Source organism: Protomyctophum parallelum, assembly GCF_964188405.1.
Source record: "Protomyctophum parallelum genome assembly, chromosome: 14".
NCBI classification, from domain to species: Eukaryota; Metazoa; Chordata; class Actinopteri; order Myctophiformes; family Myctophidae; genus Protomyctophum; species Protomyctophum parallelum.
This window is the reverse complement of record NC_139709.1, coordinates 28,331,219-28,355,960: the sequence shown is the minus strand read 5'-3', so window position 1 is coordinate 28,355,960 and position 24,742 is coordinate 28,331,219. Positions and strand designations below refer to the sequence as shown.

General features: G+C 44.9%; 2 protein-coding genes across 4 annotated transcripts in view; both read right to left on the bottom strand.

Annotated features, from left to right (window-relative positions):
- Positions 1–5,381, bottom strand: part of tns3 (tensin 3) — a 48,705-nt gene extending 43,324 nt beyond the window's left edge. For all 3 annotated transcript variants that reach the window (XM_083782917.1, XM_083782919.1, XM_083782918.1), the window contains exon 1: positions 5,015–5,381. The gene's annotated coding sequence lies outside the window, so the exon portion shown is untranslated. The remainder of the gene's footprint in view (positions 1–5,014) is intronic.
- Positions 5,382–9,006: 3,625 nt separating this feature from the next.
- The window catches only part of dspa (desmoplakin a), a 40,886-nt gene continuing 25,150 nt past the window's right edge, over positions 9,007–24,742 (bottom strand). Inside the window, exons 11-24 of the mRNA XM_083782518.1 lie at positions 24,554–24,706; positions 23,858–24,012; positions 22,779–22,905; positions 21,326–21,512; positions 20,655–20,863; positions 19,505–19,686; positions 18,854–18,992; positions 17,854–18,047; positions 17,506–17,668; positions 16,826–16,909; positions 16,627–16,734; positions 16,210–16,308; positions 13,585–15,399; positions 9,007–12,744 (exon numbers count right to left, since the gene is read on the bottom strand). Coding sequence (XP_083638644.1) covers positions 9,517–12,744; positions 13,585–15,399; positions 16,210–16,308; positions 16,627–16,734; positions 16,826–16,909; positions 17,506–17,668; positions 17,854–18,047; positions 18,854–18,992; positions 19,505–19,686; positions 20,655–20,863; positions 21,326–21,512; positions 22,779–22,905; positions 23,858–24,012; positions 24,554–24,706 — 6,843 coding nt within the window. The 3' untranslated portion in view covers positions 9,007–9,516. The remainder of the gene's footprint in view (positions 12,745–13,584; positions 15,400–16,209; positions 16,309–16,626; positions 16,735–16,825; positions 16,910–17,505; positions 17,669–17,853; positions 18,048–18,853; positions 18,993–19,504; positions 19,687–20,654; positions 20,864–21,325; positions 21,513–22,778; positions 22,906–23,857; positions 24,013–24,553; positions 24,707–24,742) is intronic.

Genomic DNA, 24,742 nt, shown 5'->3' with positions numbered 1-24,742 from the left:
GCTTAAAAAGGTATATCCTTTCCCAGTTAAGACCTCTTCTTTCTGTGTCTCATCACTCAAGCAAACAGGGACGACTTGCCCCAGCTTGCACTGCAGATAATTGGTGTTTAATTTGCGCTGAGTGCTTTTGTTCCTGGTTCGAGGCACGGCGTTAGTCCACAAAGAGCGCAACTCAAGGCAGTGAGTGCCAAGGATCTCAAAGTGCAAGCCCACCCATGGCACTGTGAGAGAGAGAGAGAGAGAGAGAGAGAGAGAGAGAGAGAGAGCATGGCTGGCAGAGGGAGAGGAGAGGGGTAGGCAGCGAGATTCCAGCAAAGTGGGTTGCCAGATCTACTGTGAACAAGCTGCGACAGGTTTACTGGGTCAGGATGCAGGGGGATTAGGGTGTGTCTGGCTCCCCCCCAATCTCAGACACCCTGCAGGTATGAAGAACGCGGCTAGGCTGCGTGGGTGCCGTAAAAGGGTGATTTACACTTTGTCGTGCGCCAGTGTTAGCGCTCGTAGATCGGCTACGTTCGTTGCGTGACACGGCTTGCAAAACAAGTATAAATCAGGCGTTAGCCATGTGAACATGCGTGACCATCAGCAAGAGACATATTTGGGATGCTTTCTTCCAGCACTACTTCCAGTCCACAATGTCGTAAATAAATCCAACTTCAAGTACATTTCCTTCTCAAGTGGAAAATAAGTGACAGCAAGGATAGAAATCGATGTTTAGAGCATGCACCCCCCCCCACACACACACACACACGGCTGACAATGTAAGTAATCTTCCACTTCCAAGCACCGGATGAAAGAAAATAAAGAAAAGAAAAGATTTAGGAAAGCAACAAGAATAAAACTGTTTCACTAGCAAGAAACTGAAACACTGTCAGGAGTCCTCCAAGAACCGAGGATGGCTCAATCATGTGACTGATGATGATGATGACTTCATTTGGTTGTTTTCATTCTGGAGCTGTGGTGACAACAGTTGGTAAAACCCATGCATACTTGCCCTTCACAAATAATAAAATTATTCTGAACGGACGGCCGAGCCCTGAGCTACGGAACCCATTTACGTATAAAGTTTGTTTGTGTGTCATTAAGACTGGTTGCTACATGTCTTCTGGTTGACTGGCTATATTTTCCATTACACCGTATGGTGTGGTTATAATGTTTTTGTGTATGTGTACTTTTTTTTTTCCAAAGACAGTACATGAGAGAAAACATCAGCATTGGGTTGGGAACATAGGTTGGGAAAGGGAGAGGGCATGTGAGGAGAAAAAAAAAGAAAAAGGCAGTGAAAAAGCTTAGGGTGAGGGAAGCACTTAATCTTTTAAAGACAGTGTTTAAAACCATGAGGCGCGGATACAATTCTATATGCTGCAGTGTTCACGACAAGACAGTACAGCCTGTGCATATTAATAATGTACTGTACAGGCATGTACTCAGAAGGAATCTCATATCTGAATCAATACGTGCAGCCATGCTGCACAAGAGCCCAATTCCAAAAAGAATATATTGTACAAGGTAGGACAGTTCCAATAAGTGGCATTTCATCCTCCGGCCCAGTGGGAATGTGCGTGTATAATTCGCTGCGTTCATGATTTGTGGCATTTTGTTCGAAACAGACCAATCCTGCGAGCTTTGGAAGGCAATCTTAGCCAATCATGATGGAATATCGGATAGTGTATACCGATTTGCGTGATGTACTGAATGGATAAAATGTGTACGCATAATGTAATGAAATGTGTTTAGCAAAGATCTGCCTCATAACAGGCCGTTCTGAAGAATTTGGGGCAGAGGTTAGTCGTTGGCATCCAGGGAGTGTGACGGACGGACACACACACACAGACAGAGTACAAAACATACTCTCTCCATATGACTTCGGCCTGGAGACAATAGTGACAAAACATGTTAAGATCAAAGTGTAGATTTTGATCAACGAAATCAAAGTGTAGATTTATGTTACACCAATGCGGTGTGAGTAGAAGTTAGTTTATGTCATAATAATGTGTCTAAGTGAAAGGTTTTCAAAATTTGACATAGAAAAACCGAGAAGCTACTATCCACTATATTGGTGCACATATGAAAGCAATCAACGATTCCTTTGCCCTATCCCCGGACTCAAAAAAACCAAACTGAATTGCACCTCTTGGCTCTTTCACATTCATGATCGACAGCCTATGGCAGACGCATCCATTTTAGGGCTAGTTGGATATTTTTTGTGGTTTCGTTGAACCACAGTTGTGTGTCTGTGGTGAAAAAGCGAGCACACCGAAAAAGCAGAGCAAGTACCAGCACCCCTTTTGCAAATGCTGCCAAAACCCTTGTCACAACTACAACACTAACTGCATATGTTCTGTACTTCAATGTACCAAATCTGTATTTCTAGAAAGCAATTATTGACTTACTGCCAGGGGGTTGGTATGACTACTCCAGCCCAGCATGAGAGAGTTGTCTCTACTCTGAGGTCGAGTGAAGAAGCAGCCATTCGTGGTCCACTGTCTCCCTGGGAGTCACTGTGCTCTGTGTGGCGGCCACGGTGGGGAGAGATTAATGATCTTCTAAGCTGTTTGTCTTCAACCTTGAGTAACACCTAAACTGCCATAAATGCTTCAGGAAGTCTGGCTGCCTTTGGGAAGGCTGGTAGGGGTGGGATGGAATGTTTTGTTGAAGACACCCCATGCATTTTAGGCTTACATTGTTTCTGCACAGCACATGCAATGTAATTCATTCATTCATTCATTCATCCACTGGATGAACCGTCCAGGACCCATATTCTTCTTGCAAATAGATTGAAGCCCTTCCTATCGTATGTAAACTGTAACCTTCTGGCTCAATTTTTACAATTTCAGAGTGGAGTCCGGAGTGTACTCTCTGGGCTCCAGTTTCCACTTAGCGTTCGGATCTGATTGCCATGTAACAACTTTAATTCCATCAATCTCATGGTTGTGTGCCCTCATACTTGGCATGGACCCTGTGTGCAGTGGGATAACATCTCTACGGTGACATAACAGGCTGGCTGAAGGGCGCAGGGACTCAGGGAGACGAGCGAGGCCACAGTTTGTTCTGTCTGTTTCCTGTCAGGGGCTCTGTGCGTTTACGCTGTGGTTTTGACGCCCATTCAACACCAGGGGACCGAAATAAACAAAACCGTGGAATCTATTGAGGAGGAGAAGAAAAAAAAGCCACGGGTCATGGGGGTGGGGGGCATGGTATTTTTAGCTACGTTTTATTTGGTGATTCTGGAACTCAAACGTATATTTGTCCAATTCGTTTTCATGAGATATTTTAAAGGGAATAAAAACGGAAAGCTCCTGGCTTGGAGTCAATCTGCACACCCACTAGGCTCCTAAAAGGACCTCCCTAATTACCGCTTTCAGTCCCAAGGTCATAGAGGAATGCGTTCCAAAATGGATTATGCTCCCACTCTCGCTCTTTTCTCATTCCCTATCCCTCTTTTTTTGTCTCACCCCCGCTTCATAGCGTCTTTCTCTCTTTCTTTACTTTTTCCCCTGTTCTTTCGCCCTGCATTTCTCTCTCTCTCTCTCTCTCTCTCTCTCCCACCCCCCCTCCCTGGTCTCCTTCACCCCGTTTAATGGCTTACATATGTTGGCTGAGTGGCTGCAAGGCATCGCAGTGACAAAGTGAAATGGCCCAGTGTTCCGTCGTCCTCATGCATGATGCCGTTCCTGAGGGTTTAGATCAGAGTGTTCTGCTTACAGTACACAGCCCCAGCCCTCTGCCAACCCACCTGTACAAACCGCAGTATCAGGGTCCCCATTCATTCAGTCGCTCAGCCAGCCCTTTTGTGACTGCCCTCCTGTTATCTCTCTCCTGTAGAGATAGAGGTATAGAAAGGGAACAATTGACCCCTTTGGTTCCCCCGAAGTTTATTTGAAAAGTGTTAGTTAGACACACATTTGTTTACCCTCAAGAGGCAGATATTGTCCAACCGTGAGCTTAAAATAGAATCAGCAAGAAAAGCTATAATTGCTACTTCAAAGTTTTTTTTGTTTTGTTTCCCCCCCCCCTCTCCTATCTCGGTTAGGTCTGTAATTAAAGCTAATCTTAAAAGGTTTTAGCAGGCGAAACGCTCATAACAACCCACATGGTTTATGTTTTTATAAGAAAAGGTGTGCGGGAGGGCATAAATGCAGGTGTGCATCCGATTCCAGACTGGCAACAGGGGGGAGGGGGGCGGGAGGGGCCAAGGCTCAGGTAAGGAAAGGCGGTAGATGCTGTGATGTCACGGCGGCGCTCATACATGTCATCAACAATGGCTGCCTGAGAGCCCCGGGGCCGCGAATACCGCGCAGCAGCTGTAGCTCAAGAAACGCAGACTTGTTCTTAATCTTTTTCCATCGTTTTCTCCCCGACAAAGCTGCTCACACAGTCAACAAAAGAGAAGGAGGGCTTCTGTTTCTCTTGGAGTTCTGTGAAGTTGTTTTATGGAGCGATAGGCTCCCACACAAGAACGACGCCAATGCACGCCATATGTTTCACATTATAAGGGTCTCCAAGTCCAAAACAGCAAGGAGCCCCACACCATGGCAAAGAAAGGAGGCAATTATACCAAAAGACTGTTCCTCTGTGATAATGGTCTAATGATTCATCATGAACAACACCGTCTTATAACTAAATAAACAAACCAAAAACAACACAACACACAACCTCGTCACTGTGAATGACTCGCATCTCTGTTTTCAGAATCACACTAGGTCCTGTGTGCACACACACACACACACACACACACACACACACACAACCCCCCCCCCCCCCCACACCCCTGGCTTTAGTAGGTCTCAGAGCCAAGGTAAATACAGAGGGCATTGCCCCTTTTGCAGTTTGAATAAATTATGGAACTGAGTGAGCTGCAGGCTACAAAGAGGAAAAATAAAAACAAACATATACAATTTCTCCACACTGTACAAAGTCCTAATCCTGCTTTGTAAGTAGTGACCAGTGCCACATTGAAACATTCCCTGCAAGTGAATGATATACAGTATTAGCCGCAAACACCATGCCTTACCTTTCAAACTGAAAGCCCAGGAATTTGATTCTTCCCCTTGTCCCCGTGATTTCCTTTGTCAATCAGTGCTGAAAGAGAGAGAGGGAGGTATAAAGTCCTTAGTCAAAGATCCGTGGGCCGTCACACAGGCTTAGTGGGGGCTGAGAGCCTCATTCTTTCCTCTGCTGGAATGTGCTGCTTGCAGGCTGATCAGAGAAGGCACTTCTGGCGAGCTCACTTCTGTCCCATGGGCTTCCCCCAGACTGCTCTCCCAGGCTGCTGCTGTGGCTGCTGGCTGGTGCTAAAATGGAAGCCCTTGCTCTCTGTTCCTGAACTGCTGTTGCTGCTGCTCACTCAACCCCCCCACCAAACTTCCTCCAGTCGAGGCTCGGCTCAGCTGCTTGCTGCCTCTGCCTGGCCGCTACAGTCAGCCGCCACAAGTCCTGGCATGGGACAGTCCTCCCACTGAGAACCTCCCTTGATCCCTCCCCTCCCCTTCTCACTACCTTCCCTCACTCACTCACTCAGTCTCTCTACTCCTCTCCTTCTTCCTCTCTCTTTAACACGCACGCATGCACAGTCACGCGCACACACCACACACACACACACACACACACACACACACACGTTAATGTTATTTTGTTTTCACACTATATTGAACATTTCTTTCAATGAAGGGCTTTAAGGTGAAAGAGGAAAACTTTTCAGAATCAACATGTGTGACTTTGATTCTGTTAACTTGCTTAGTGCATATCACTGCATGAATGGGCTACTTGTTAAAAACAATCACACACACACACACACACACACACCAGAATGAGCTCTTTGTTTTTTGTTTTTCAGTTCATGGGCTCTAGGCTAATCACAGGAGCATCCAGCACCAGTCTAAATTTATACAGTGTAAATGAGAAATCACAGTTCTTCGTGCAGTTCTGTATGTACCTACTGCCAATGGTCATGTTATAGAAGTACACCACCACACTAAACACATGGAAGACCTCATTGACGTCTTTTGTCTATGTCTTGTAGGCCAGTGGTTCTCAACTTGTGTGCCAGGGCCCACTGGTGGGCCGTGGGAGTATTGCAAGTGGGCCCCCAAATAATTGGCAAAAAAATGATAATTTAAAAATATATATGAATTAAAAATCTTGAAAGATGAGTTGTCATTGTTATACCGATTAATGATGACCAATTGATTGATAAATATAAGTAAGCATTGCCGAGCCATGAGGCCCATTATAGGCCTACAAGTAACCTACACCAGGGGTTTTCAATGTTTTTGGCTGGGGACTCCCAGAAATGCTTTGGGACCCGCACTGCCCCCCTACCCACCCCCAATACAAATTTTGACCGCTACAATAACCTTAATAATAGAGAAAATACATCATAAATAAATACTGAAACCAGATATAACCATTATTTATTCGGAATTTCAGCCACGGACCAGCGTAAAATGAACGGGTCCATTTGTGGTTTAATTTTACACTCTCAAGAGTTAAAGATCTAATGAGTGTCCATTATTTGGTTACCAACTCTCCATCATTTAGCTGGGGACCACCTGGAACCTCCTTAAGGACCACTGGTGGTCCCCAGACCACTGGTTGAGAACCACTGGAATATATGGATAATTGGATATAGATTGATTTATTGAAACTTTTATTCACAGTATGTAGAATGCCCCCACGAGGGCCCCTGGGCTAGTATCTTTGGTGGTCCGGGTCCCCATAGGACACGTTTTTTATCATGTTTTTAACCTAAATTTAAACACAAACAACAGCCAGTGAAGGTTCCCAGGAGCCCTTTTCAAGGATTCAAACCCAGTAGGCCTACCGCGGAGTACAGTTTCCCTGAAGGGCCCCTGAGAGCCAAGAGCCCCTGCAGGCGCTTAGGCCTGGCCTATATACATGATTTGAACATAGACTGTGAAGTTTACCCTTCAAAATGATTGTTTATATCATATAGGCCTATAAATGATTGGCTATGGGCAAATTAACAATTCGTAGGTGTCAAACATTAGGTCTTAAATGTCAAATGTTCAAATCATGTAGTAGCAGTACGTTACCTTATTTGTTTCACATCATTTTCTAAAGCAAAGATTTATTTCTTATTTTCTTTTCTTTTTGAAAATAATTGCCAATGTAGCACTCTTCCGGTGTTCTAGTTTGTCGGGTTATCTTTTCAGCGCCATTGCTTTACTTTTTGATGAATTGCTGTAGGCCTACCTTTCATTGCGTATGATCGATGATGATGAATGATGACGATGAAGCCATTCTGTATAGGCTATCGGCTTGTTTGTTTGACAGTGTTGCGGTTGGATTGCATAACTGTCATTTGTTTGCCCGAGTCTTGTTTCATTGCTGAAAGAATGACTTGTTTACATTCGAACACTCCCTGAACTATTCCACCAACCATGTACTATTCCATCCATGTATAGGCCAGCATTATGCAGCATACAACAATATATTCACCGCACGAAAGGCGAATATATAGGCAAAGGTCAATTACGTTGTTTAATTGTGTTTAAACAACGTTTCTTCTGTATCAAACCTTCCATGATAAACAACGTGTTCACTTCACAGTGTGTAGTGCAGCCTTTCTCCAAACCTTACCTCGCTCCAGGTGATGATTATCCTAAAACCATTGCAATTATCGCCATCTAGAGGTATAAGTGGGTGTTGCTTCATAAAAAATATTTTTGGGACCACTGGCCAGCTGCGCCATTTTCTACATGTTGCATTATTACGGCCAGAGAAAATACAACTGTAATATAATAATGAAACAAATATAGGCGTAGGCCTAAGCCTTAGATAAGACTATAACTCTATGCTTGCTTACTGCAGCTCCTTGTGCACCGTGACTCCACTGAGTGTTCCCATTCTAGCAACTAAAAACAGATGTCTTCTCAACTATTGTCAAATATGTTTTTTTTAATTGATTGAATACTTTATTAACAGTCTGCAAAAAGGAACGGTGGCACAGATTTATAAAAAATAGGAAAAGGATAACTCAGATAAGCCCCCTCAGTTCTTGTTTCCATTAAGTGTATTCAATTCATCAAATTCATGTAGGCTTTCAAATCAGAGCTAGTAGGCCTATTCCAGGGGTTTTCCAACTGATTTTGACCCAGGGACCACCATCCTGACTAAGAGCAACCTGGGGACCACCACTATTGTGCATGGCGGGTCCAACATAGACCTACCCCACACAATAGTGGTGGGGTTCATGCACCACAGGGAGCTGGAGAAAATAGCTATAGGCCTAATATCAATATAATATCTAATAAAATAGTGATTTTGTTTGAATATGATGGAATATGATTAAGGATTACTGTCATTATGATAAGCTCACATTTCATATCACACACACACACACACCATACAGTAAGAACTCCCGAGTCCTGTAAGTTATTAAAAGTTTAAAAGAAAATGCATGGCCAGGGACCACCTGCAATACCTCCGCGGACCACCAGTGGTCCACGGACCACCGGTTGAAAACCCCTGGCCTATACAGTTACTCAATTAAATGATACACAACAGGACGAATCAAATATCACATTGTGATTCATGTGACTAGCATAAACACTACCAGATTGGCTGTCACAATCAATTGTATTTGTTTTTATGTGGACCCCAAGAAGTCTAGCTATGGCACCATGCAGCTAATAGGGACCCTTAATCAAATCAAAATATAATCATGACAAATAATTGCAATTTAATTGCGTTTTGGGCATTGAACATTGAAACATGTAAAACACATGGGGAGAACAAATAATAATAATCAGGCGATTATGCAATAATTGTGACAAGGCTAACCTATCAGACATGGGAATCATATTAGGGTCTCAATATAAATATCTTTTGGTTGATACACGATATGATCCACACCATATGGCAGCTGTAGATAGTAGTCTACCTTACTACTACTACTATACTGCTTATTGTGTCTGGAGTCCTTGAAACATGGGGTGCTTCATCTTCCCCTATGTTATAGATCGAGAAAATGAAACATTATATTCTAATCAAATAGACTTTATTTTTCATTACATGTTACAAGAAAAGCATTTTACTACATGTCAACAAGCATTTTGCATAGTGGAACTTTTAGTAACAAAAATGTTCTCTTTCAAAGAAGTTCAGCCAAACTGAAACTGATGGATTTATTATTATACTAATATTATATTATAACAATATTACAGAGATATTGTTGGTACACTAAAAAAGACAAAGGCAGTAATTAAAATGTACATTCTTAAACATTTTATCTAAGAAAACAATTATATAAAGTGTCAACCTGAATCTAAAAAGTTGAATATTAAGACAGCAAACCCCCGCAGTTTAAATCAATAAAAACAGTAAATAGAATTTAATACAACTCTAAAGTAGGTACTGCTAACTTCATCCAAGCTTTATTGCATAAAGCTAAAGCACATTATGTGAAACAAAACAAAAAAAATGTATATTAATCTCATAGTAACCACTGGCAACAAACGCAAACTATTTTTGTCTAATCATCTATATGTTATATTATGACTGGGAGCCTGCAGAGCTTAAGGTTTTACTGCTGGAGGAGAACGTGTAGGTGTAAGAAGAGGAGTAATCAACACTGCCTCTACGAGAGCCACTCCTGGAACTGGCCTTAGAGCCAGCCCTGGACCCGGAGCGAGAGCCCGGGTTGGAGACGTTGTAAGGGCTGCTGATGCCTTTGGAGGACATGGAGGAAGCTTGCAGCATCTTCATGCTATTGCTCTCCTCCACCATGCAGCTGTCCATGGCCTCCTTGTACGAGATCTTCAGCTTGGTTTTGGGACAGGTCAGGATCTTCTGGTGGTTGCGAGTGTCCTGCAGCTTCTGGGCCCCTCGGCCGTCCAGCCAGCTCCATCGGATGGCGTCCTCGATGCTGACACGCTGGCTGGTGCCGGGTTCCATCAGGCCTCCCGTAATATATTGAAACTCCATAAATCTCTGGCCCGCCTCGTAAGGCAGCCATTTCTCCTTCACAGCCTCTGCCACTGACATCTTCTTCTTCGTCTTCATATCCTCATAGCCCATGTAGGCCTTCTGAGAAGCTTTCAGCTTGGAGGCCATGTCATCGTCGATGATGCCCTGATGGGTAGCGTCCTGCAAAGACAGCCTCTGGCCGTTAGCAGGGTTGATGATGCCCCCAGTGCAAGCCTGAGCCTCTAGCAACCTCTGCGCTGTAATAGAATCAACTATGCCTCTTCGTAGCCCCTCCATGATTGTTATCTTCTCTATGGTCTCTGTGTCAAAGATGGCCGCCACAGGACTCTGGTCATCACACGTCTCAGGTGAAGAGAGGGTGATGGAAATGCTGTTGAAACGTTTGCGCACGGTCGGGGAGGACGGGGCAGACAGTGTGGGGCTCGCGCAGGTGACATAGTCATCGACATTGCTGGCAGTGAGGGTCATCTCAGTGGTGCTGGACTGTTTAGAAATGATGTCGGCCAACTGGGTCAGGGTCAGTGTTCCGCTGCGGTACTCATCTACCGTTTTTTGGTCGATGGTGCCCTTCTCCAGGGAGCTCTGGATGTCATACTGAGTTCCTGTTTTCCGGTCTACTATCACAAGGCGTGACGAGCCGTCTGATCCCTTAACTGTGATCTCCTCCCACTCGCACTCCTGCTCGGACAGCTCCAGGAAGGTCTCATAGTCGATCAGCTCCCGGTGGTAGGCCTCTCTCACCGACATCTCCAAGCCTGTGTCTGGGTCCACGATCACCACCCGCCTCTTGCGGAGGACATTGGTGTGGCTTTCCTCACACTTTTTCGCCTTCTTCTTGTCCGTCAGCGGGAGCAGCACCAGGCCTGTTCTGGGGTCTTTAATGCACCTGTCCTTCAGCTGAAGATATGTCAGGTTCTCCTTGGTGTTGGGGTCAAAGAAGCCTTTAGTGTCATCCCCTTCGTACGTCAGGATCTCATTCATCTCCTCGTCAAAGTAGCCTCTGCTGTAAGCCACTTCTACATCAATGCGGTGACTATGTTTGGGGTCAATTATTCCGCCACTGGCTATTTGGGCTTCCAGCAGACGGATGCCATGACCCTTCTCAATTAGATCTTTCTCAATGGCCTGGAAAAGGGAGATGGTCTTTCCGGTAGATGGGTCTTTGTATCCAATGACAGCCTTCTCTGCAGACACCAGTTTGTTCTTAAACTCTTTGCCCACCAGACCTCTCTTTACGGCCTCCTCCACAGTCAGAAAGAGGTTGTTGACAGGATCGATGATGAAACCAGATGCAGCCTGGGCCTCTAGGAGCTCCAGCGTGGTACCTCTCATGAGCAGGCCTTCCTTCATGGCTTGGTAGAAGGGCATGGTTCGGTCTTTGGCCTCGTCATAGATGCCTGCAATACAGGTAGAGCCATAGAGGTAGGATTTGAGTCTGTCCTCGATGTCTTTGCTACTGAGCTCGCCCTGCTGGATCTTTCGCAGATCATTCTCATCCAGCAGCTTGGAGTTGATCAGCTGTGTAATGGAAACCTCGCCACGGAGTCCCGGTACCGTCATGGGCTTTTCTTTGCCAGGGAGGAGGAGAAGGCCAGATACAGGCTCCATTCTACATTTTGACCTCAAATCACTATAAGTAATGTTCTCCCCTGTGACTGGATCCAGGTAACAGGTAGGTTTCTTGTTGAGAGCTTGATAGAGCTCCTCGTCAATGAGGTTGCGATCAAGGGCAAGATCTTTAGGCAGGAACACACCCAGGACAGGGTCCAGGATTCCACCGACAGATTCCTGAGCCTGGAGCAAGCGGATGGCCGTCTCCTTATCTATGCGACCCTGTTTCAGGGCCTGTCCCACAGACAGCATTTTGCCAGTGTATGCATCTTTGAAGCCTGTGCTGGCTGCTTCAGCTGTTAGCAGAGCGTCTCTGTCTTCTGTGTCTACAAGCCCCCTGGAAGAGGCAGTGTCCACAGGCATCCTCTCATTGAACATGGGGTCCAAGATATAGCCGGTCGCAGCTTGTGCCTCCAGCAGCATGACAGCACTCTGCGGGCTGATGTGGTCCTTGTTCTTGGCTTCAGTGAATGGCATTTTACCCCCAGAGCCTTCGGCCATACCAGCAATGACGCCAGTGCCTTTCAAATTGAGCTGAATATCCACAGCCACCTCATCCACTGACTTCTTGCCCTTCAGGAGCAGCTCCAGGGTGGCCTTGCTGATGATGCCACAGTCGCTCAGCTGGTGGGCCGTCACCTTGCGGCGCACGGCATCGAACACCAGCTTGGAGGGATCTACTGCTTGGAACTTCTCGTCAGTCTGTGTCTGCTTCCACAGGGTGTCAGGCCTCTGCTGCAGCCTGGCTATCTCCCTCTCCAGGGCGTCTCTCTTCAGCGCCAGCTCAGACGCCTGCTTCTCAGAGATCAGCAGCTTGCTCTTGTACTTCTCCTCCAAACTCCTCAGCTCCCTCATGAGCCTCTCCACCTCGGTCCTCAGCGAGCTCCGCTCTCGCTCGGTCTCGTCTCTGCCCGAGTCGCACTGCTTCAGCTGGCTTTCCTTCAGCTCGTACTGGCTCTTCAAGTAGCTCAGGTCCTTGCGGACAGTGGTGTTCTCCTCGTGTAGGCGTTGCTTGTTTCGTAGCTCGGTCTCCAGTGTGATCTTGAGGCGGTTGAGCTCCTCCTCCAGACGCTGCATGCGGGCCTTGTCCTGCTCCAACACTTTCACTCTGGTCAGCAGGGTGTCTTTCTCCAGCACCAGTTCACTGTAGTGGCTCTGGGACTCTTGAACCATCCTGGATGTCTGGGGAGACATGAAAAAACACAAGAAATACTTAGACGCATGTCTTCACTAAGTCATCATTGACCAGGCTCCATATTTAAACTCATTTGTAATGTTTTGTTGTACTTGTACTTGTACTTGTAAATTAATGCCCTACTTCATCATACGACGACGTCACACAAAAGTAGCAAGAATACCCAATCTTAAAGCTGACATGTCGCATTGCGATGCGTTGAGGTTGTAGATTTTTCTTTTCTTCTTGTTTTTATTTATTTACTATTAACAAGAGCTTGTGACTAAGTAATAACTACGTCGGACCAAATTGGAACAGGGGTTATTTTTTTGTATAGTTTTGTGTACATACAAGGTTTCTACCTGCTAGTGTGACGATATGTCTTGTTGTGTGCAACAATATATGAAATGATAGTTAAGTCCTCCAGAAACCCATTTGCAATCCACTGACTAACATGATACATACCATAGATATGTATTATGTATTCAAATAAGTTGTTAAAGAATAATCTATGAAGTGACTATGCATGCTTATTATGAGCATCTACATTTGCTGTAGTGAATATGAATGCATACAGTATTAGCAAAAGAGTGCATGCAAATAGTGCAAAGCCTGAAAATCGAATTCATTTTGTGAACACGATAATGAAAGACATTTTCAAAGACATCAAGTATAGCCATTCATGCAAAAGCGCCCAAAAAGCTGGATGGATTGGATGGCAAATAGCAGTGCAAAGCCAAAAAAATCGAACACGATCATGATACAAGTTCAGCATAGCCATTCATGCAAAAGCGGCTGAATTAGTCAGGATTATTTGGAGCTGATCCGGTTAAAGCAATCAAAAATACCTCAATGGATTGCTTTTGAGTGTTCTCTATTTCCAATTTAAGCTTTTCCCTCTCCTTTGTCAGATCCTTGATGAGAGACTGGAGGTCCAGGGTTGTCCTGCTGCTGCTCTGGAGCTGGACTTGCAAGGCGGTCAGCTGAGCCGAGCTCTCTCCGTCCACACTGTCCTTGCTCAACTTCAGCTCGTCTCTCTCCTGCTTCAGTGCCCTCAGCTCTTCCTCCAACCTCAGCCTCTCTTTGGTGAGGCTCTGCGTCAGACCCTGCAGCTTCTCGATCTGCGTGGTGTTGTCGTTCAACAGGCGGCTCTTCTCCTCGATGGTCTTGTACAGGGTCTCGTTACGGAGGTTGACCTCGCGGACGCGGGCCTGCTCCTGGACGAGCTGCTGCTTCAGCGTCTTTAGCTCGGCCGTCGCCTGGGCCAGCTGCTCCGCGGTGACCTTGTGGTCCCGGCGGCTCTTGTCCAAGGCCTCCTGGAGGGCCCGTAGGTCCTGCTCGTATTTCCTGCCGGAGCTGGTCACGTCCTCCTGAAGAGTCTTCAAGGTGTTGATGGTGACGGTGTGCTCTCTGCAGGTCTTGGTCATGCTCTCCAGCTCAGACTCCACCCTCTTCCTGCGCGTGAACTCATCCTGGGCGGCTCTCTTCTGCTTCCCCAGCTCGGCTTCCATGACTTCCAGAGAGCTTTGCAGCTCTCGCATGCGGCTCTGCAGCCTGGTGGAATTCTGCTCCGTCTTGGTCTTCTCCCCGGTCTGCTTCTCCAGTTCCGTCCTGATGATACAAATCTCCTGCTCGGACACTCTGAGCGTGTTAATCGTCTCCAGAGAAGACGCGTTTTTGGACTCGAGGTCCGCCTGGATTATTTTCAGCTGACCGACTTCCAACTCCAGTGCTCTCCTCCTCTTCGCCTCCTCCTCCAGGCTGTGTGTGAGCCGTCCCATCTCCCGCGCCTTCTCCTGGCTGCTCTTGGTGGCCTCCTTGAGCTTGAGCTCATCCTCTCCTCTCTGCTTGACCGCGGCTCTCAGCTGCACCTCCAGCTCACTGCGCCTCCTGGTCTCCTCCGTCACTGCACTCCTCTGCTGGCGGGCGTCCTCCTCTGCCCTGATCTTCCTTTCGTCCGTCTGGGAGATGGACACCCTCAGTCTCCTGAGCTCGTCCTCCAGGTCCCTCTTCTCTTCGGTGAGCCTGTCGCACTGCCGCTTGAGTTCCGCGCCGTCCTCTTCCTTCTGCTGTGCGACCTTGAGCACGGACGTCTTGGTGACGTGGATCTCGGTCTCGTACGTCTGCTTAAGCTGATTAACCTCCTGCTGGCTCTGCGCTCTTACCTTTGACACGTCCGTCTCTGCCCCTCGCCGACGCGTGGCCTCCTCCTCCAGCAGTAGCTTCAGCCTCTCCAGCTCACGTTCCTTGTCCTTCACCGACTTCTCTAGGTCCATCTTGGTCCAGTTGAGCTCCTCGAGCTCTTTCTGCCGACGGCGGACGGTCGACTCGTACTCTTCCTGCTGGGTGGTGTAGCGCTCCTCCGCCAGCCTCCTCTTCCTCTTCTCTTCGTCCAGTTCAAACGTGATGCGGGTCAACGTGTCGGTGAGCTCCCTCAGCTGGCTGCTGGTGCTGTCCAGAGAGTCCTTGGTGGCGTTGACCTGCTGGACGGTGGTTCTCTTCACCTCCTCCAGAGAGATGACCTGGTCTTTGTGCTGAGAGAGCTCCAGCTTGTAGCACCTCAGAGCGTCCTCCAGGGACTGGTTCTTCTGGCTGTGGTCCTGCAGGTCTTCCCTCAGGCGCCTCAGCTCATCCTCCAGCAGCTCAATTTTGGTGTTCCTCATCTGAGGGCAACAATAAAGTACAGATTGAAGAAGGTTCTCAGGTATTTGAGTAAAGCATACATATTTAATAATAACTAGAGCTGGGACTCGATTAAAAAAATTAATCTAATTAATCAGAGGCTTTGCGATTAATTAATCTAGATTAATCGCATTTTATTCGCATATCAATATTCAACCCGAGAACAGCGAGAAACCTTTTTTTTAAATGTTTTTTGGTATCCCAGTGAATCAACGAATAGTGACTACAGGATACCACTCATTTTCAACATTTTACTGTCATTAATACAGTCTACCTGTTGTGGAAATAATAATAAAAAGTCACCCCATTCTGTGTTGCCTAGAACTGGAGGTCTGAAAAAAAATTAGTAACAGTAACAAGTACATCTCAGTGACATCACAAAGCTGTACTTACTTCATATTGTTACTGTTTTTTGTCAGACCTCCAGTTCTAGGCAACACAAAATGGGGTGACTTTTTATTATTTCCAGTTTTCAGTACTATAGAAAAGCGCCCAGTGAGAAACGTTCCGCGGTGAAAAAAAAGGTGCGATTAATTTATCTGTAGTTAATCGCGATAAATTTTTCTGTAGTTAATTAATCTAAATTAATCGCAATTAGTCCCGGCCCAAATAATAACTAATAATTATTTAACGACTGAGCCACTTAACCATTAACCACCATTTCTAAATTATATTTAAAAAAGGAGAAAAAAAAACATTTGCAAATATATGGATCTATTTTGCATACTGACATGGATATTTTAACTGCTGAACTTCAAAAAATGTCATGTCATATGTGATTAAACTCCTACCTTCATCTCTTCCAGGCTCTTGAGGATCTCCCCCAGGAACTTGTGGTGATCACCGGACTGCGTCAGCAGCTCAATGTAGCGGGACTGCAGGTCAGCCGCCTAACGAGGTTTAAATTAGTCAATTAGTTGCATTAGTAAGCTCAAGTGTTAATCACACAAATGACGAGCAATAATTGAGTGCACTTTTTAGCTGGTGTTATTATTACATGAATATAAGCAAATGGAAAATGATATTATTACATGAACATAAGCAAATAGTTAAATTCCTCAGATTAACACAAAGAGGATTAACACAACAGTAAAGGGTACAAATTATAAACTAATTAGTAAACGTTTTTACTATAAATACTATTACTTATTAGCTACATTGCATACATTAAACATTGCATACATGAATTGCATTAATACGATCCCTACCTCATCTCTGAGTACATTGGCAGGAGACTGCAGCATGGTTCTTTTGATGGGGACGTTCAACAGAGTCTCAAGGCCTGCGGTGTAGGAGGCCAGCTGCATCTCATAGTTCTGCAACCAGGCAATACAATATGGATTCATTATAGTTGCATCATGTGTATAGAACGTATAACGAATGACTTAAGACAGGTATGACACTAACCTTAATGGAAGTAGCACAGGTGTCTGCATCCTTGTGAACATCTTCCACGTTCTCCTTCTTTCCTTTGACTTCAGTGTGAAGAGCCTGTTCGGTGAGGAAAAGCGTGAGTTTACAGCCTCTCAAAGGAAATGTGACATAACGAGATATTTACTGTGGGTCACTTGAGGGTTCAGAACTCATTCATGTGTTTTATTTGGCTAATAAAACATCTAGAAGTCAGTTTTACTTTGCCCCATTTAATAATTAACACATTCAAGCCAAAGCCGTAGCTGAAACCATGTCGAATTCAGTGAGATGGCGAAATGGATCCGTCTTAATTTCAGCCACATTTGATTCCACTGAGTTGAATGTTTAACCTGGAACGCATCTGTGTCACTTTAGCTTTTAACCACTTTCTTTAACCATTATTTTATGCTTTAGCTGTTGAAAAATAGCAGATATGAAAGCTCAGAGCGCAACATCGAGTGCAGCGCTACGAGCTTGTAGATATGCTTAGTGAACATATTTAACTAATTTCTTTGCTTCTGGGGGGGTCCCTGGAACAACATATTTTCAGATGGGGGTCGGTGGCCGAATACAGATAACTTTTGGGGTCCTTGACGTGAGAAGGTCTGAGCACCACTGATAAGAAACATAGAAACATCTGGTCCTCGGGTTATAAATCAGGGGAGAAAGCCTGCCTTCTGCTGGCTGAGGTGCTCCTGAACGGTCTGGATGTCCGTGAGCTTGGCCGACTGCAGGACGTCCTGGCGCTTCCTGGCATTGTCTATCCACTGGTCCAGGGAAGTGCTGCTCTGCTGATAGTGACTCAGCTGCTTCTCGTGCTTGTCCAGGTCCCATAATCTGGAGCAGGAAAGAGTAGGAGGAAGACAGGAGATGGAGAAAATTGTTCAGGCGCTATTATTGGCACCGGAGAATACACAATGGGGAAGGCTTGATGACACGCTTCTGTGAATGAAACTCACCGCGTGTGTGTGTGTGTGTGTGTGTGTGTGTGTGTGTGTGTGTGTGTGTGAGTGCAGTCTGACCTGTTATCTATCTGATTCTGGATGCGAAGCCAACGGTCAGACATCTGGCCCACCAGGTCAGTGTACTTGGACAGGTCCACGTCACACCTGTGGAAGGACTGGGAGACCTGGCCGTTCCAGTGCACGGCCTTGGCCAGGTCAGACTCCATGACCGTCAGCAGGTCTCTCTTGTGCTCCAGCTCTGCCTTCATTTGCTGTGTGAGGTAGCAGAGAAACCCAGGGAAGTCAACACACTGACAGCCACAAACACATCCAAACTACACTGGTCTAGTGATACAGATCAGTGGTTTTCATCATGGCAGTGATATGAGATGAATAGCCTACTGTTGAGGGATGATTTGTACACGAATGCAAACTAAAGTTGTCTTCACATATCAATCAATAATACATGGCAGGAAATGTCTTTTCATTGTGTACATTGCAATGGCTAACTAATAGCTTGGATAAAACAAGAATTTGGGCCATTGTTAAACTGATTATGGTGTTGTGGACATGCTCGCACAACTATGAATAAATCAGGCATAACGTCTAAGAGAGTGTAAGGCCTGCTTAATTCAATTCACTTACAATACAAACATGTACGTATGCGACTACTGAAATATCATAAAATGTGGGGTCCATGACATACTGTATAGACAGCTTCAATTTACTTTCTATTATTGCTAGTAGCCATGTAAAAACCCTCGTCAACATCCTGTTTTCACCACTACCAAATTTAGAATACTAATAATAATTCTTTGGACCTTTTTCGCAGCCTAGCTTGGCATAAACTCTTAATTCATTGGCACTTTCCAGGGCAACTGTTACAAACAGGATGTTCACACAAGCGGGAATGTTCAGGGCAGCTGTGTAATTGTTTATTGCCTGAAACTGTCTATTGAATATACCGTTACTAGTACAGTTATACCTCAATTGTGTGGGCTGTGGATGAACAAACAGATCATTAGAATGCTGTGCAATAGGCTAATCAAACCATAGACGGATGGATAATATGTCAGACCTTCAGTGTGTTCCTGTAGTCCTCCACCTCATGGAGGTCCAGAGAGGTGGTGTCCTTCTCCGTCAGACGGGCCTCATTCACCTTGATGATATCCTCTATCTGGAGGAGGCTCTGGAGCAAAGCTTTCAAAGCTGACATTCTGTTATGAAGACACACGGATAGTAATATTAAACACACCGTCACCGAATACAAAAGTCGGGGCCAATTTGTTTTTTATTGGTCCCTTACTCCCTTTATATTTTGTATCCTACATTTTGTTTTTAATAAAATAAATAAATCTGTAATTTCATTAAGAAATCAAAGAAAAATATTAAAACATTCTATAAATTAGAAAACATGTTTAAGTAGTAGTGAAAACTAGCGAAAATAGCCAATCTACAAGCTCACAATGCAGCACAGAGTGCCACATTGTGAGCTTGTAGATCTGCTATTGTTGCTAGTTTGGGTCCCAGGGAGACATGTCTCTTTTGGGTCACAGGCTAAAAGGTTTGGGAAGCACTGGTATAGACAACAAACACTTCTGTCATGGAAATAAACTCATACCATAACTGAAAACAAGCAAATACAAGATTGTTGTGTAGTGTACCAATTGTGGTCATAGCAGGCTTAAAAGTGGAAAGGTTGGAAATATGATACTAAAAACTGCAATACCGTTGCAGGTAAGCTGAGGAGAGACCCTGCAGGTCTCCAATTTTCTGGTTGATGAGATCCAGCTCAGCGCGAAGGAACTTGGCCTGCTCCGATTCGGGAGGAATTCCCTCCAGCTGTTTTAGTATCCTCTCTCTCAGACGCAGATACTCATCATAGACAGAGTCCAGATCCTGGTGCACAGTCTGTACATCAACAACAAATAAGAGAGTATTCAAGTTACTTTTATGACCATCGACAGCAACCTTATTTTCTTTTTTTCCTACATTCGTATCCCACGATTTTGCAACCCATTTTTTTCACCCACCCCCTTTTTGAAACTAGCTCCTCGCCACTCGCCCTACACACTTCCACTTGGTTTGAGCATAGATATATAAATAATAGAGATGGCACTGGATGGGAATCCTGGTGCCGTCTCTATTATTTATACATCTATACTCAAACCGAGTGGAAGTGTGTAGGGCGAGTGGCGAGGAGCTAGTTTCAAAAAGGGCCCCAGTGTCAATTATCTAATGTAATTCTGGGCGCTACACTTCCTCTGCCAACCTGGGGAGGCAGCGGACTGACCTCATGCTTCCTTCTATGCATGAGGAGTCCAAGCTGCTTATTTTCACCTGACAGGGGGGAGTTTCCCCAGCCGGACGTAGCGCGTGGAAGGAACACGTTATTCCGACCAGTTGGCAACCTTATTTTCTAAGTCTTATTGCAAATATGAAGGCGTTAACATGGCCCTACGGATGTCTGTAGTAAAAATAGGGTGGTAAAAGGAACTTATGCTGTGGAAAAACTGTTTAAATATGGGTTTTTGACAGTCTGTGTCACATTTAAAAAAACAGAGGCCTGCTCTTCCTTGCTGTCTGTACTGACCGGGAGTATGTTACAACGCTTCCATGTGAAATACTGCACAGGCTGTCCAAAAACAGGGCCATGTCAATACCTTCTAATTTGGCATTAGACCTTGAAAAATAGGTCAGAAATACAACTTCCACCTCGTCATCCACTATCCCGGATGGCAACGCTATGTGACAAAGTCACAAGAAGCTACATCGAAGGGTGAGGGAGGGCACAGGGGTCGGCATACAGACTCGGAGTGTTATCTTTTAAGCTCTGCCAGATGACTAATGTAACACTGATGCTGGCAGCAGTCACATACATGCAGCTTCTGGAGGTGCTGTGAGCATTCGTGCACGCTGTTCTCCCCCAGTGGAATGTGCACGTGGTGAGTGAGTCCGGACTCTGCCAGCTCCAGCCTGCGTCGCATTGCATGCAGGTCAGTCAGCAAGGTCATGCTGAGGGTGGAGACGGGCTTGGGCGGTTCTGGCTCCGGTTCTGGCTCCGGCTTCGGAGGTTCGTTGGCAGCCTCTGAGGCAACGAGACAGAGCAGAATTTAGAGTTTAGAATTTTATTCTTTATTATATTGTAGCTGTTGGAACCCATGTTCCAATGGATCAAATGTGGATATTATTTAGTCACAAGCTCTTGTTAATACTTCATCATTGGTTCAAGATTTATAAAACCCACCATTCCACCAACACACTTAACAACTTTAACTTTAAAAGATTTTCAATAATAGAAAAAAAGCAGTGTACAACACGTCACACTGTGTGAGCTTGTAGATCAGCAATTTTCGGTCTTGTATGTTGAAGTCGGAATTTCATTTATAAAAAACATACACAATTTAAATATGGAGACACAAGGTTTTTGCCCGACACCAACGATAAATTATGTGACAGTATGTGCCTAAAGAAAGATTCAGCAGCCTTTGGCGTGTTTAATGGAGAGGTCATGTGGACTGTGGAGTGGTGGGGTCACTACGTCACTCACTGTAGACGGGCAGCTCGATGACCAGCGTGTCATAGTGGGTCTGGGCTCCAGCATACTGGCCCTGGAAGGTCGTCTTCTCCTCTTCCCCAAACATGTCAGAGCCTTGGCTGTTGCGCAGGAACTCCTGGTAGTGAGTCTCCAGTGTCTTGATGACACTGCGGTACTCCTCGGGCCGCATCGTGGACAGCTGAGGGCCATAGACAATAGGAGTCAGTCAACGATGCAGCAACACAATGGAAATCGGAGGAAGTAAAGCGATTTTTTTAACAGACCGTTATGATATGACACAGGTCTTCAACGTTTTTCTGACTAAGGAGCCGTTAGCTGGGAGACAGACAAAGCAGGGACTCCCACTACAAATTGTATAACATTGTGTTGCATATTAAATGTTTATATTTTATTTATTCATTCATTTATTTGTTATAAAAGGCTTGAGAAGAAGCTTTCTCATAATACTGATTTATGAGCTCAATGCTGATTTTCTCATCAATGTCCGTCTGAGATATTTGAGACTTTTACTGTTACAATAAGTGCCTATGAGTTGTTTCCAAGAGAAGTTGCGGCTCAAATATATCTGACAACTCTATCATCAGTGTGGAAAAATGTGGTGTTTGTTTTCTGTTGTAACAACAGTGGGGAAAAATAACCATAACTATAAAATAACCATATTTTGTCACACAAAACTTTGTCAGTGCCCCATGTAGTAACTCTGAAGACCCCTAGGTGTCGTAGACCTCCTGTAATTTAATATGTTTATCCCTGTAACACCCAGGGTTGCAATAATACAACCTATTTTAATTAATTAAAATAGTAAAGATGTAAAAATTTAAAGAAGTACAACGATTAAGCACGCACAGGCAAATGTTGTGTTGTCAGAAGCATCTGTTTCGGTTTCGTTTGCACAACGGTTTCTTTCGGATGGCTGGGCTCTGTACTGCTAGTGCTGCTATGGAGCAGTGTAGAGTAGGCGACAGGCTGCCTTAGAAGGGCGCGTTCACGACATTGAGGGGTAAGAAACCATCCCGGTCACATGGTTCATGTAACGCGTGTCACTGTGAAGGACTGGCCAGTCTGGCCCCAACATGACGATTTTGACGTAGGCTGTTGAGCTTGCGCAACAACAGCGTGTTTCACAAAAGTAATATTTGTACTGTAAATAAGAAATTTGTGTCGATGCAAAGTAGCCTATACTGATTCTGGGAGCAGATTTTATTTTGCATGGAGAGATGTGTGCTAATAGTGTGGCTCGGTCAGAGATAGACCACGGACGGATAAACGGGTCTGTGCTGTCTATTAGGGTAGCAGGATAAATGTGCATAATTTTCCTCTGATAAGTCCTAGTAGTAAAAAGTAGTAGTAAGGTTGAAATCTCTTTTTTGCAAGTAGAAATTAATCCGGGTGTTACAGGGACAACATGTTTCAGACAGACAGCCTACTGATTCATATATCTTACCATGGAAACAGTGAGAGAGTTGATGTAATTTATGTCTTTGACACAGTACTGCCAGGAGATGAGACTCTTGATGTTGATGAAGAGCTGGTTCCAGATGTTCATGATGGCTTCATAATACTGGTCATTCCTGGGAAATATCATATTATCATCAGTCACAGTCAAGATGTACGACATACTGGGTGTTGGGGTACTACTAGCACATTACATTAATACTTAAACAAGTAATGAGCCTTTCACACTGAGCAGATAACTACAGTAGGCTAGAACGATGTACCGGTATGTGAAAGTTCTTATTGATGAACAATAACCTGGCCAAGTCACTCTTAGAAAAGTGATTTTAATCTCAATGGGAAGGAATTTTCTTGGTTCTTCGTTAAATAAAAGGATGAATGAGTGACATGGCACTGTAAGCAAAATTGTAGCATGCCTGTTATTACTTTAAAATTAATGTAAGAAACTTCCCCAACACTGATCACAATATACCGTAATCCTAGTATATACACAGTATAATACGTGTATGTTTCTATAAAGTATCAATGTATTTGAACTTCTGTCACCAAACGATTAGCAATTCTGAGCCATGTTAGGGGAACCAGAAGAAATTAGCACATATAATAAAAGGTTATAAACAACATATGGGCATATATATGTATACATATACATAGGCAAACAGCTGATGAGACAAATGTGAATCTTATTTTGTGTCGCTGAACAAATCATCGCTTTGACTTGATACTTGATCGCGCGCTACGAGCTTGTAGGTCTGCTATTTTTGAAAAATCTTTGAAAATGCGGCACAAATCTTTGAATATATATTCTTTCAGAAGACATTTCTTTTATTTCGATTGTCAGGTCTAAATGTTGTAATGTTGTTTAGCCATTGAAAAATAGAAGATCTACAAGCTACCGAGTGGCGCGCTACGAGCGGCGCGCTACGAGCTTGTAGGTCTGCTATTTTTGAAAAACGACTGACATAGAAACATAGCTTTTTCAGAAAGCTGTCAGGATGTAGAAGACATTTTTAGAATCTGATCTCAGGTCTAAATGGGTTAATTCCACCTTTGCCAGAGGCAACTTACATGTTGGCGAGGCCAATGCTGAGTGGGTTGGGAGGAGGGATGAGCAGACACACAGAGGGAATCAGCATGTCCAGACCTCCGGGTCCCGTCACCAGCCACTTGCTGCGCTGGGAGTTGTCCTTCAGGATGCCCTCGTTCCCTTTCAAGATTCCCCTCTGAAACACACGCACACGCGTGTGCACACACGCCACACACACGCACACACACACACACACACACACACACACACACACACACACACACACACACACACACACACACACACACACACACACACACACACACACACACACACACACACACACACACACACACACACACAGGAAGCATTGAAACACATTCCTGATCTTCCACTTTACTTGAAACAATAGGCATGAAGGTGTGCCTGAGTCTACATTGGGGCGTAGAACTTTGGTCATCACACAACCTGGCTTGAACTCTCTATAGTGAAATAGGAGGTAGATTAACTCTATACCGTACTTTTCTCTCATAGTGTTTAGGTATTAAAATGTTGCCATGAGGTGGACATACAGTATGTACAGTATGTGGACAGTACACATGGACACATTTGTGTGTATGGGAGAGAGAGAGAGAGAGAGAGAGAGAGAGAGAGAGAGATAGTGTGGGTCGACAAATTTGACATACCGGTATAATATCTACTCTCTAAGTCTCACAGGTTTACGGTATCTATCTAACCTGGTCTTGTTTGAAGTCACACAGGGCCTGGACTATGACTTGGCTGGTGCTCTTCTCCTCTGGGTTGCGAGGCTTCAGCCTGACGATGGACTTGGACTTGGTGACCAGACTGTGGACCTGCCGCTTGTTCTCCATGATTCTCTCCTTCTCTTTCTGAAAGCAAAGATCCACATACAGGGTTCTAAAACA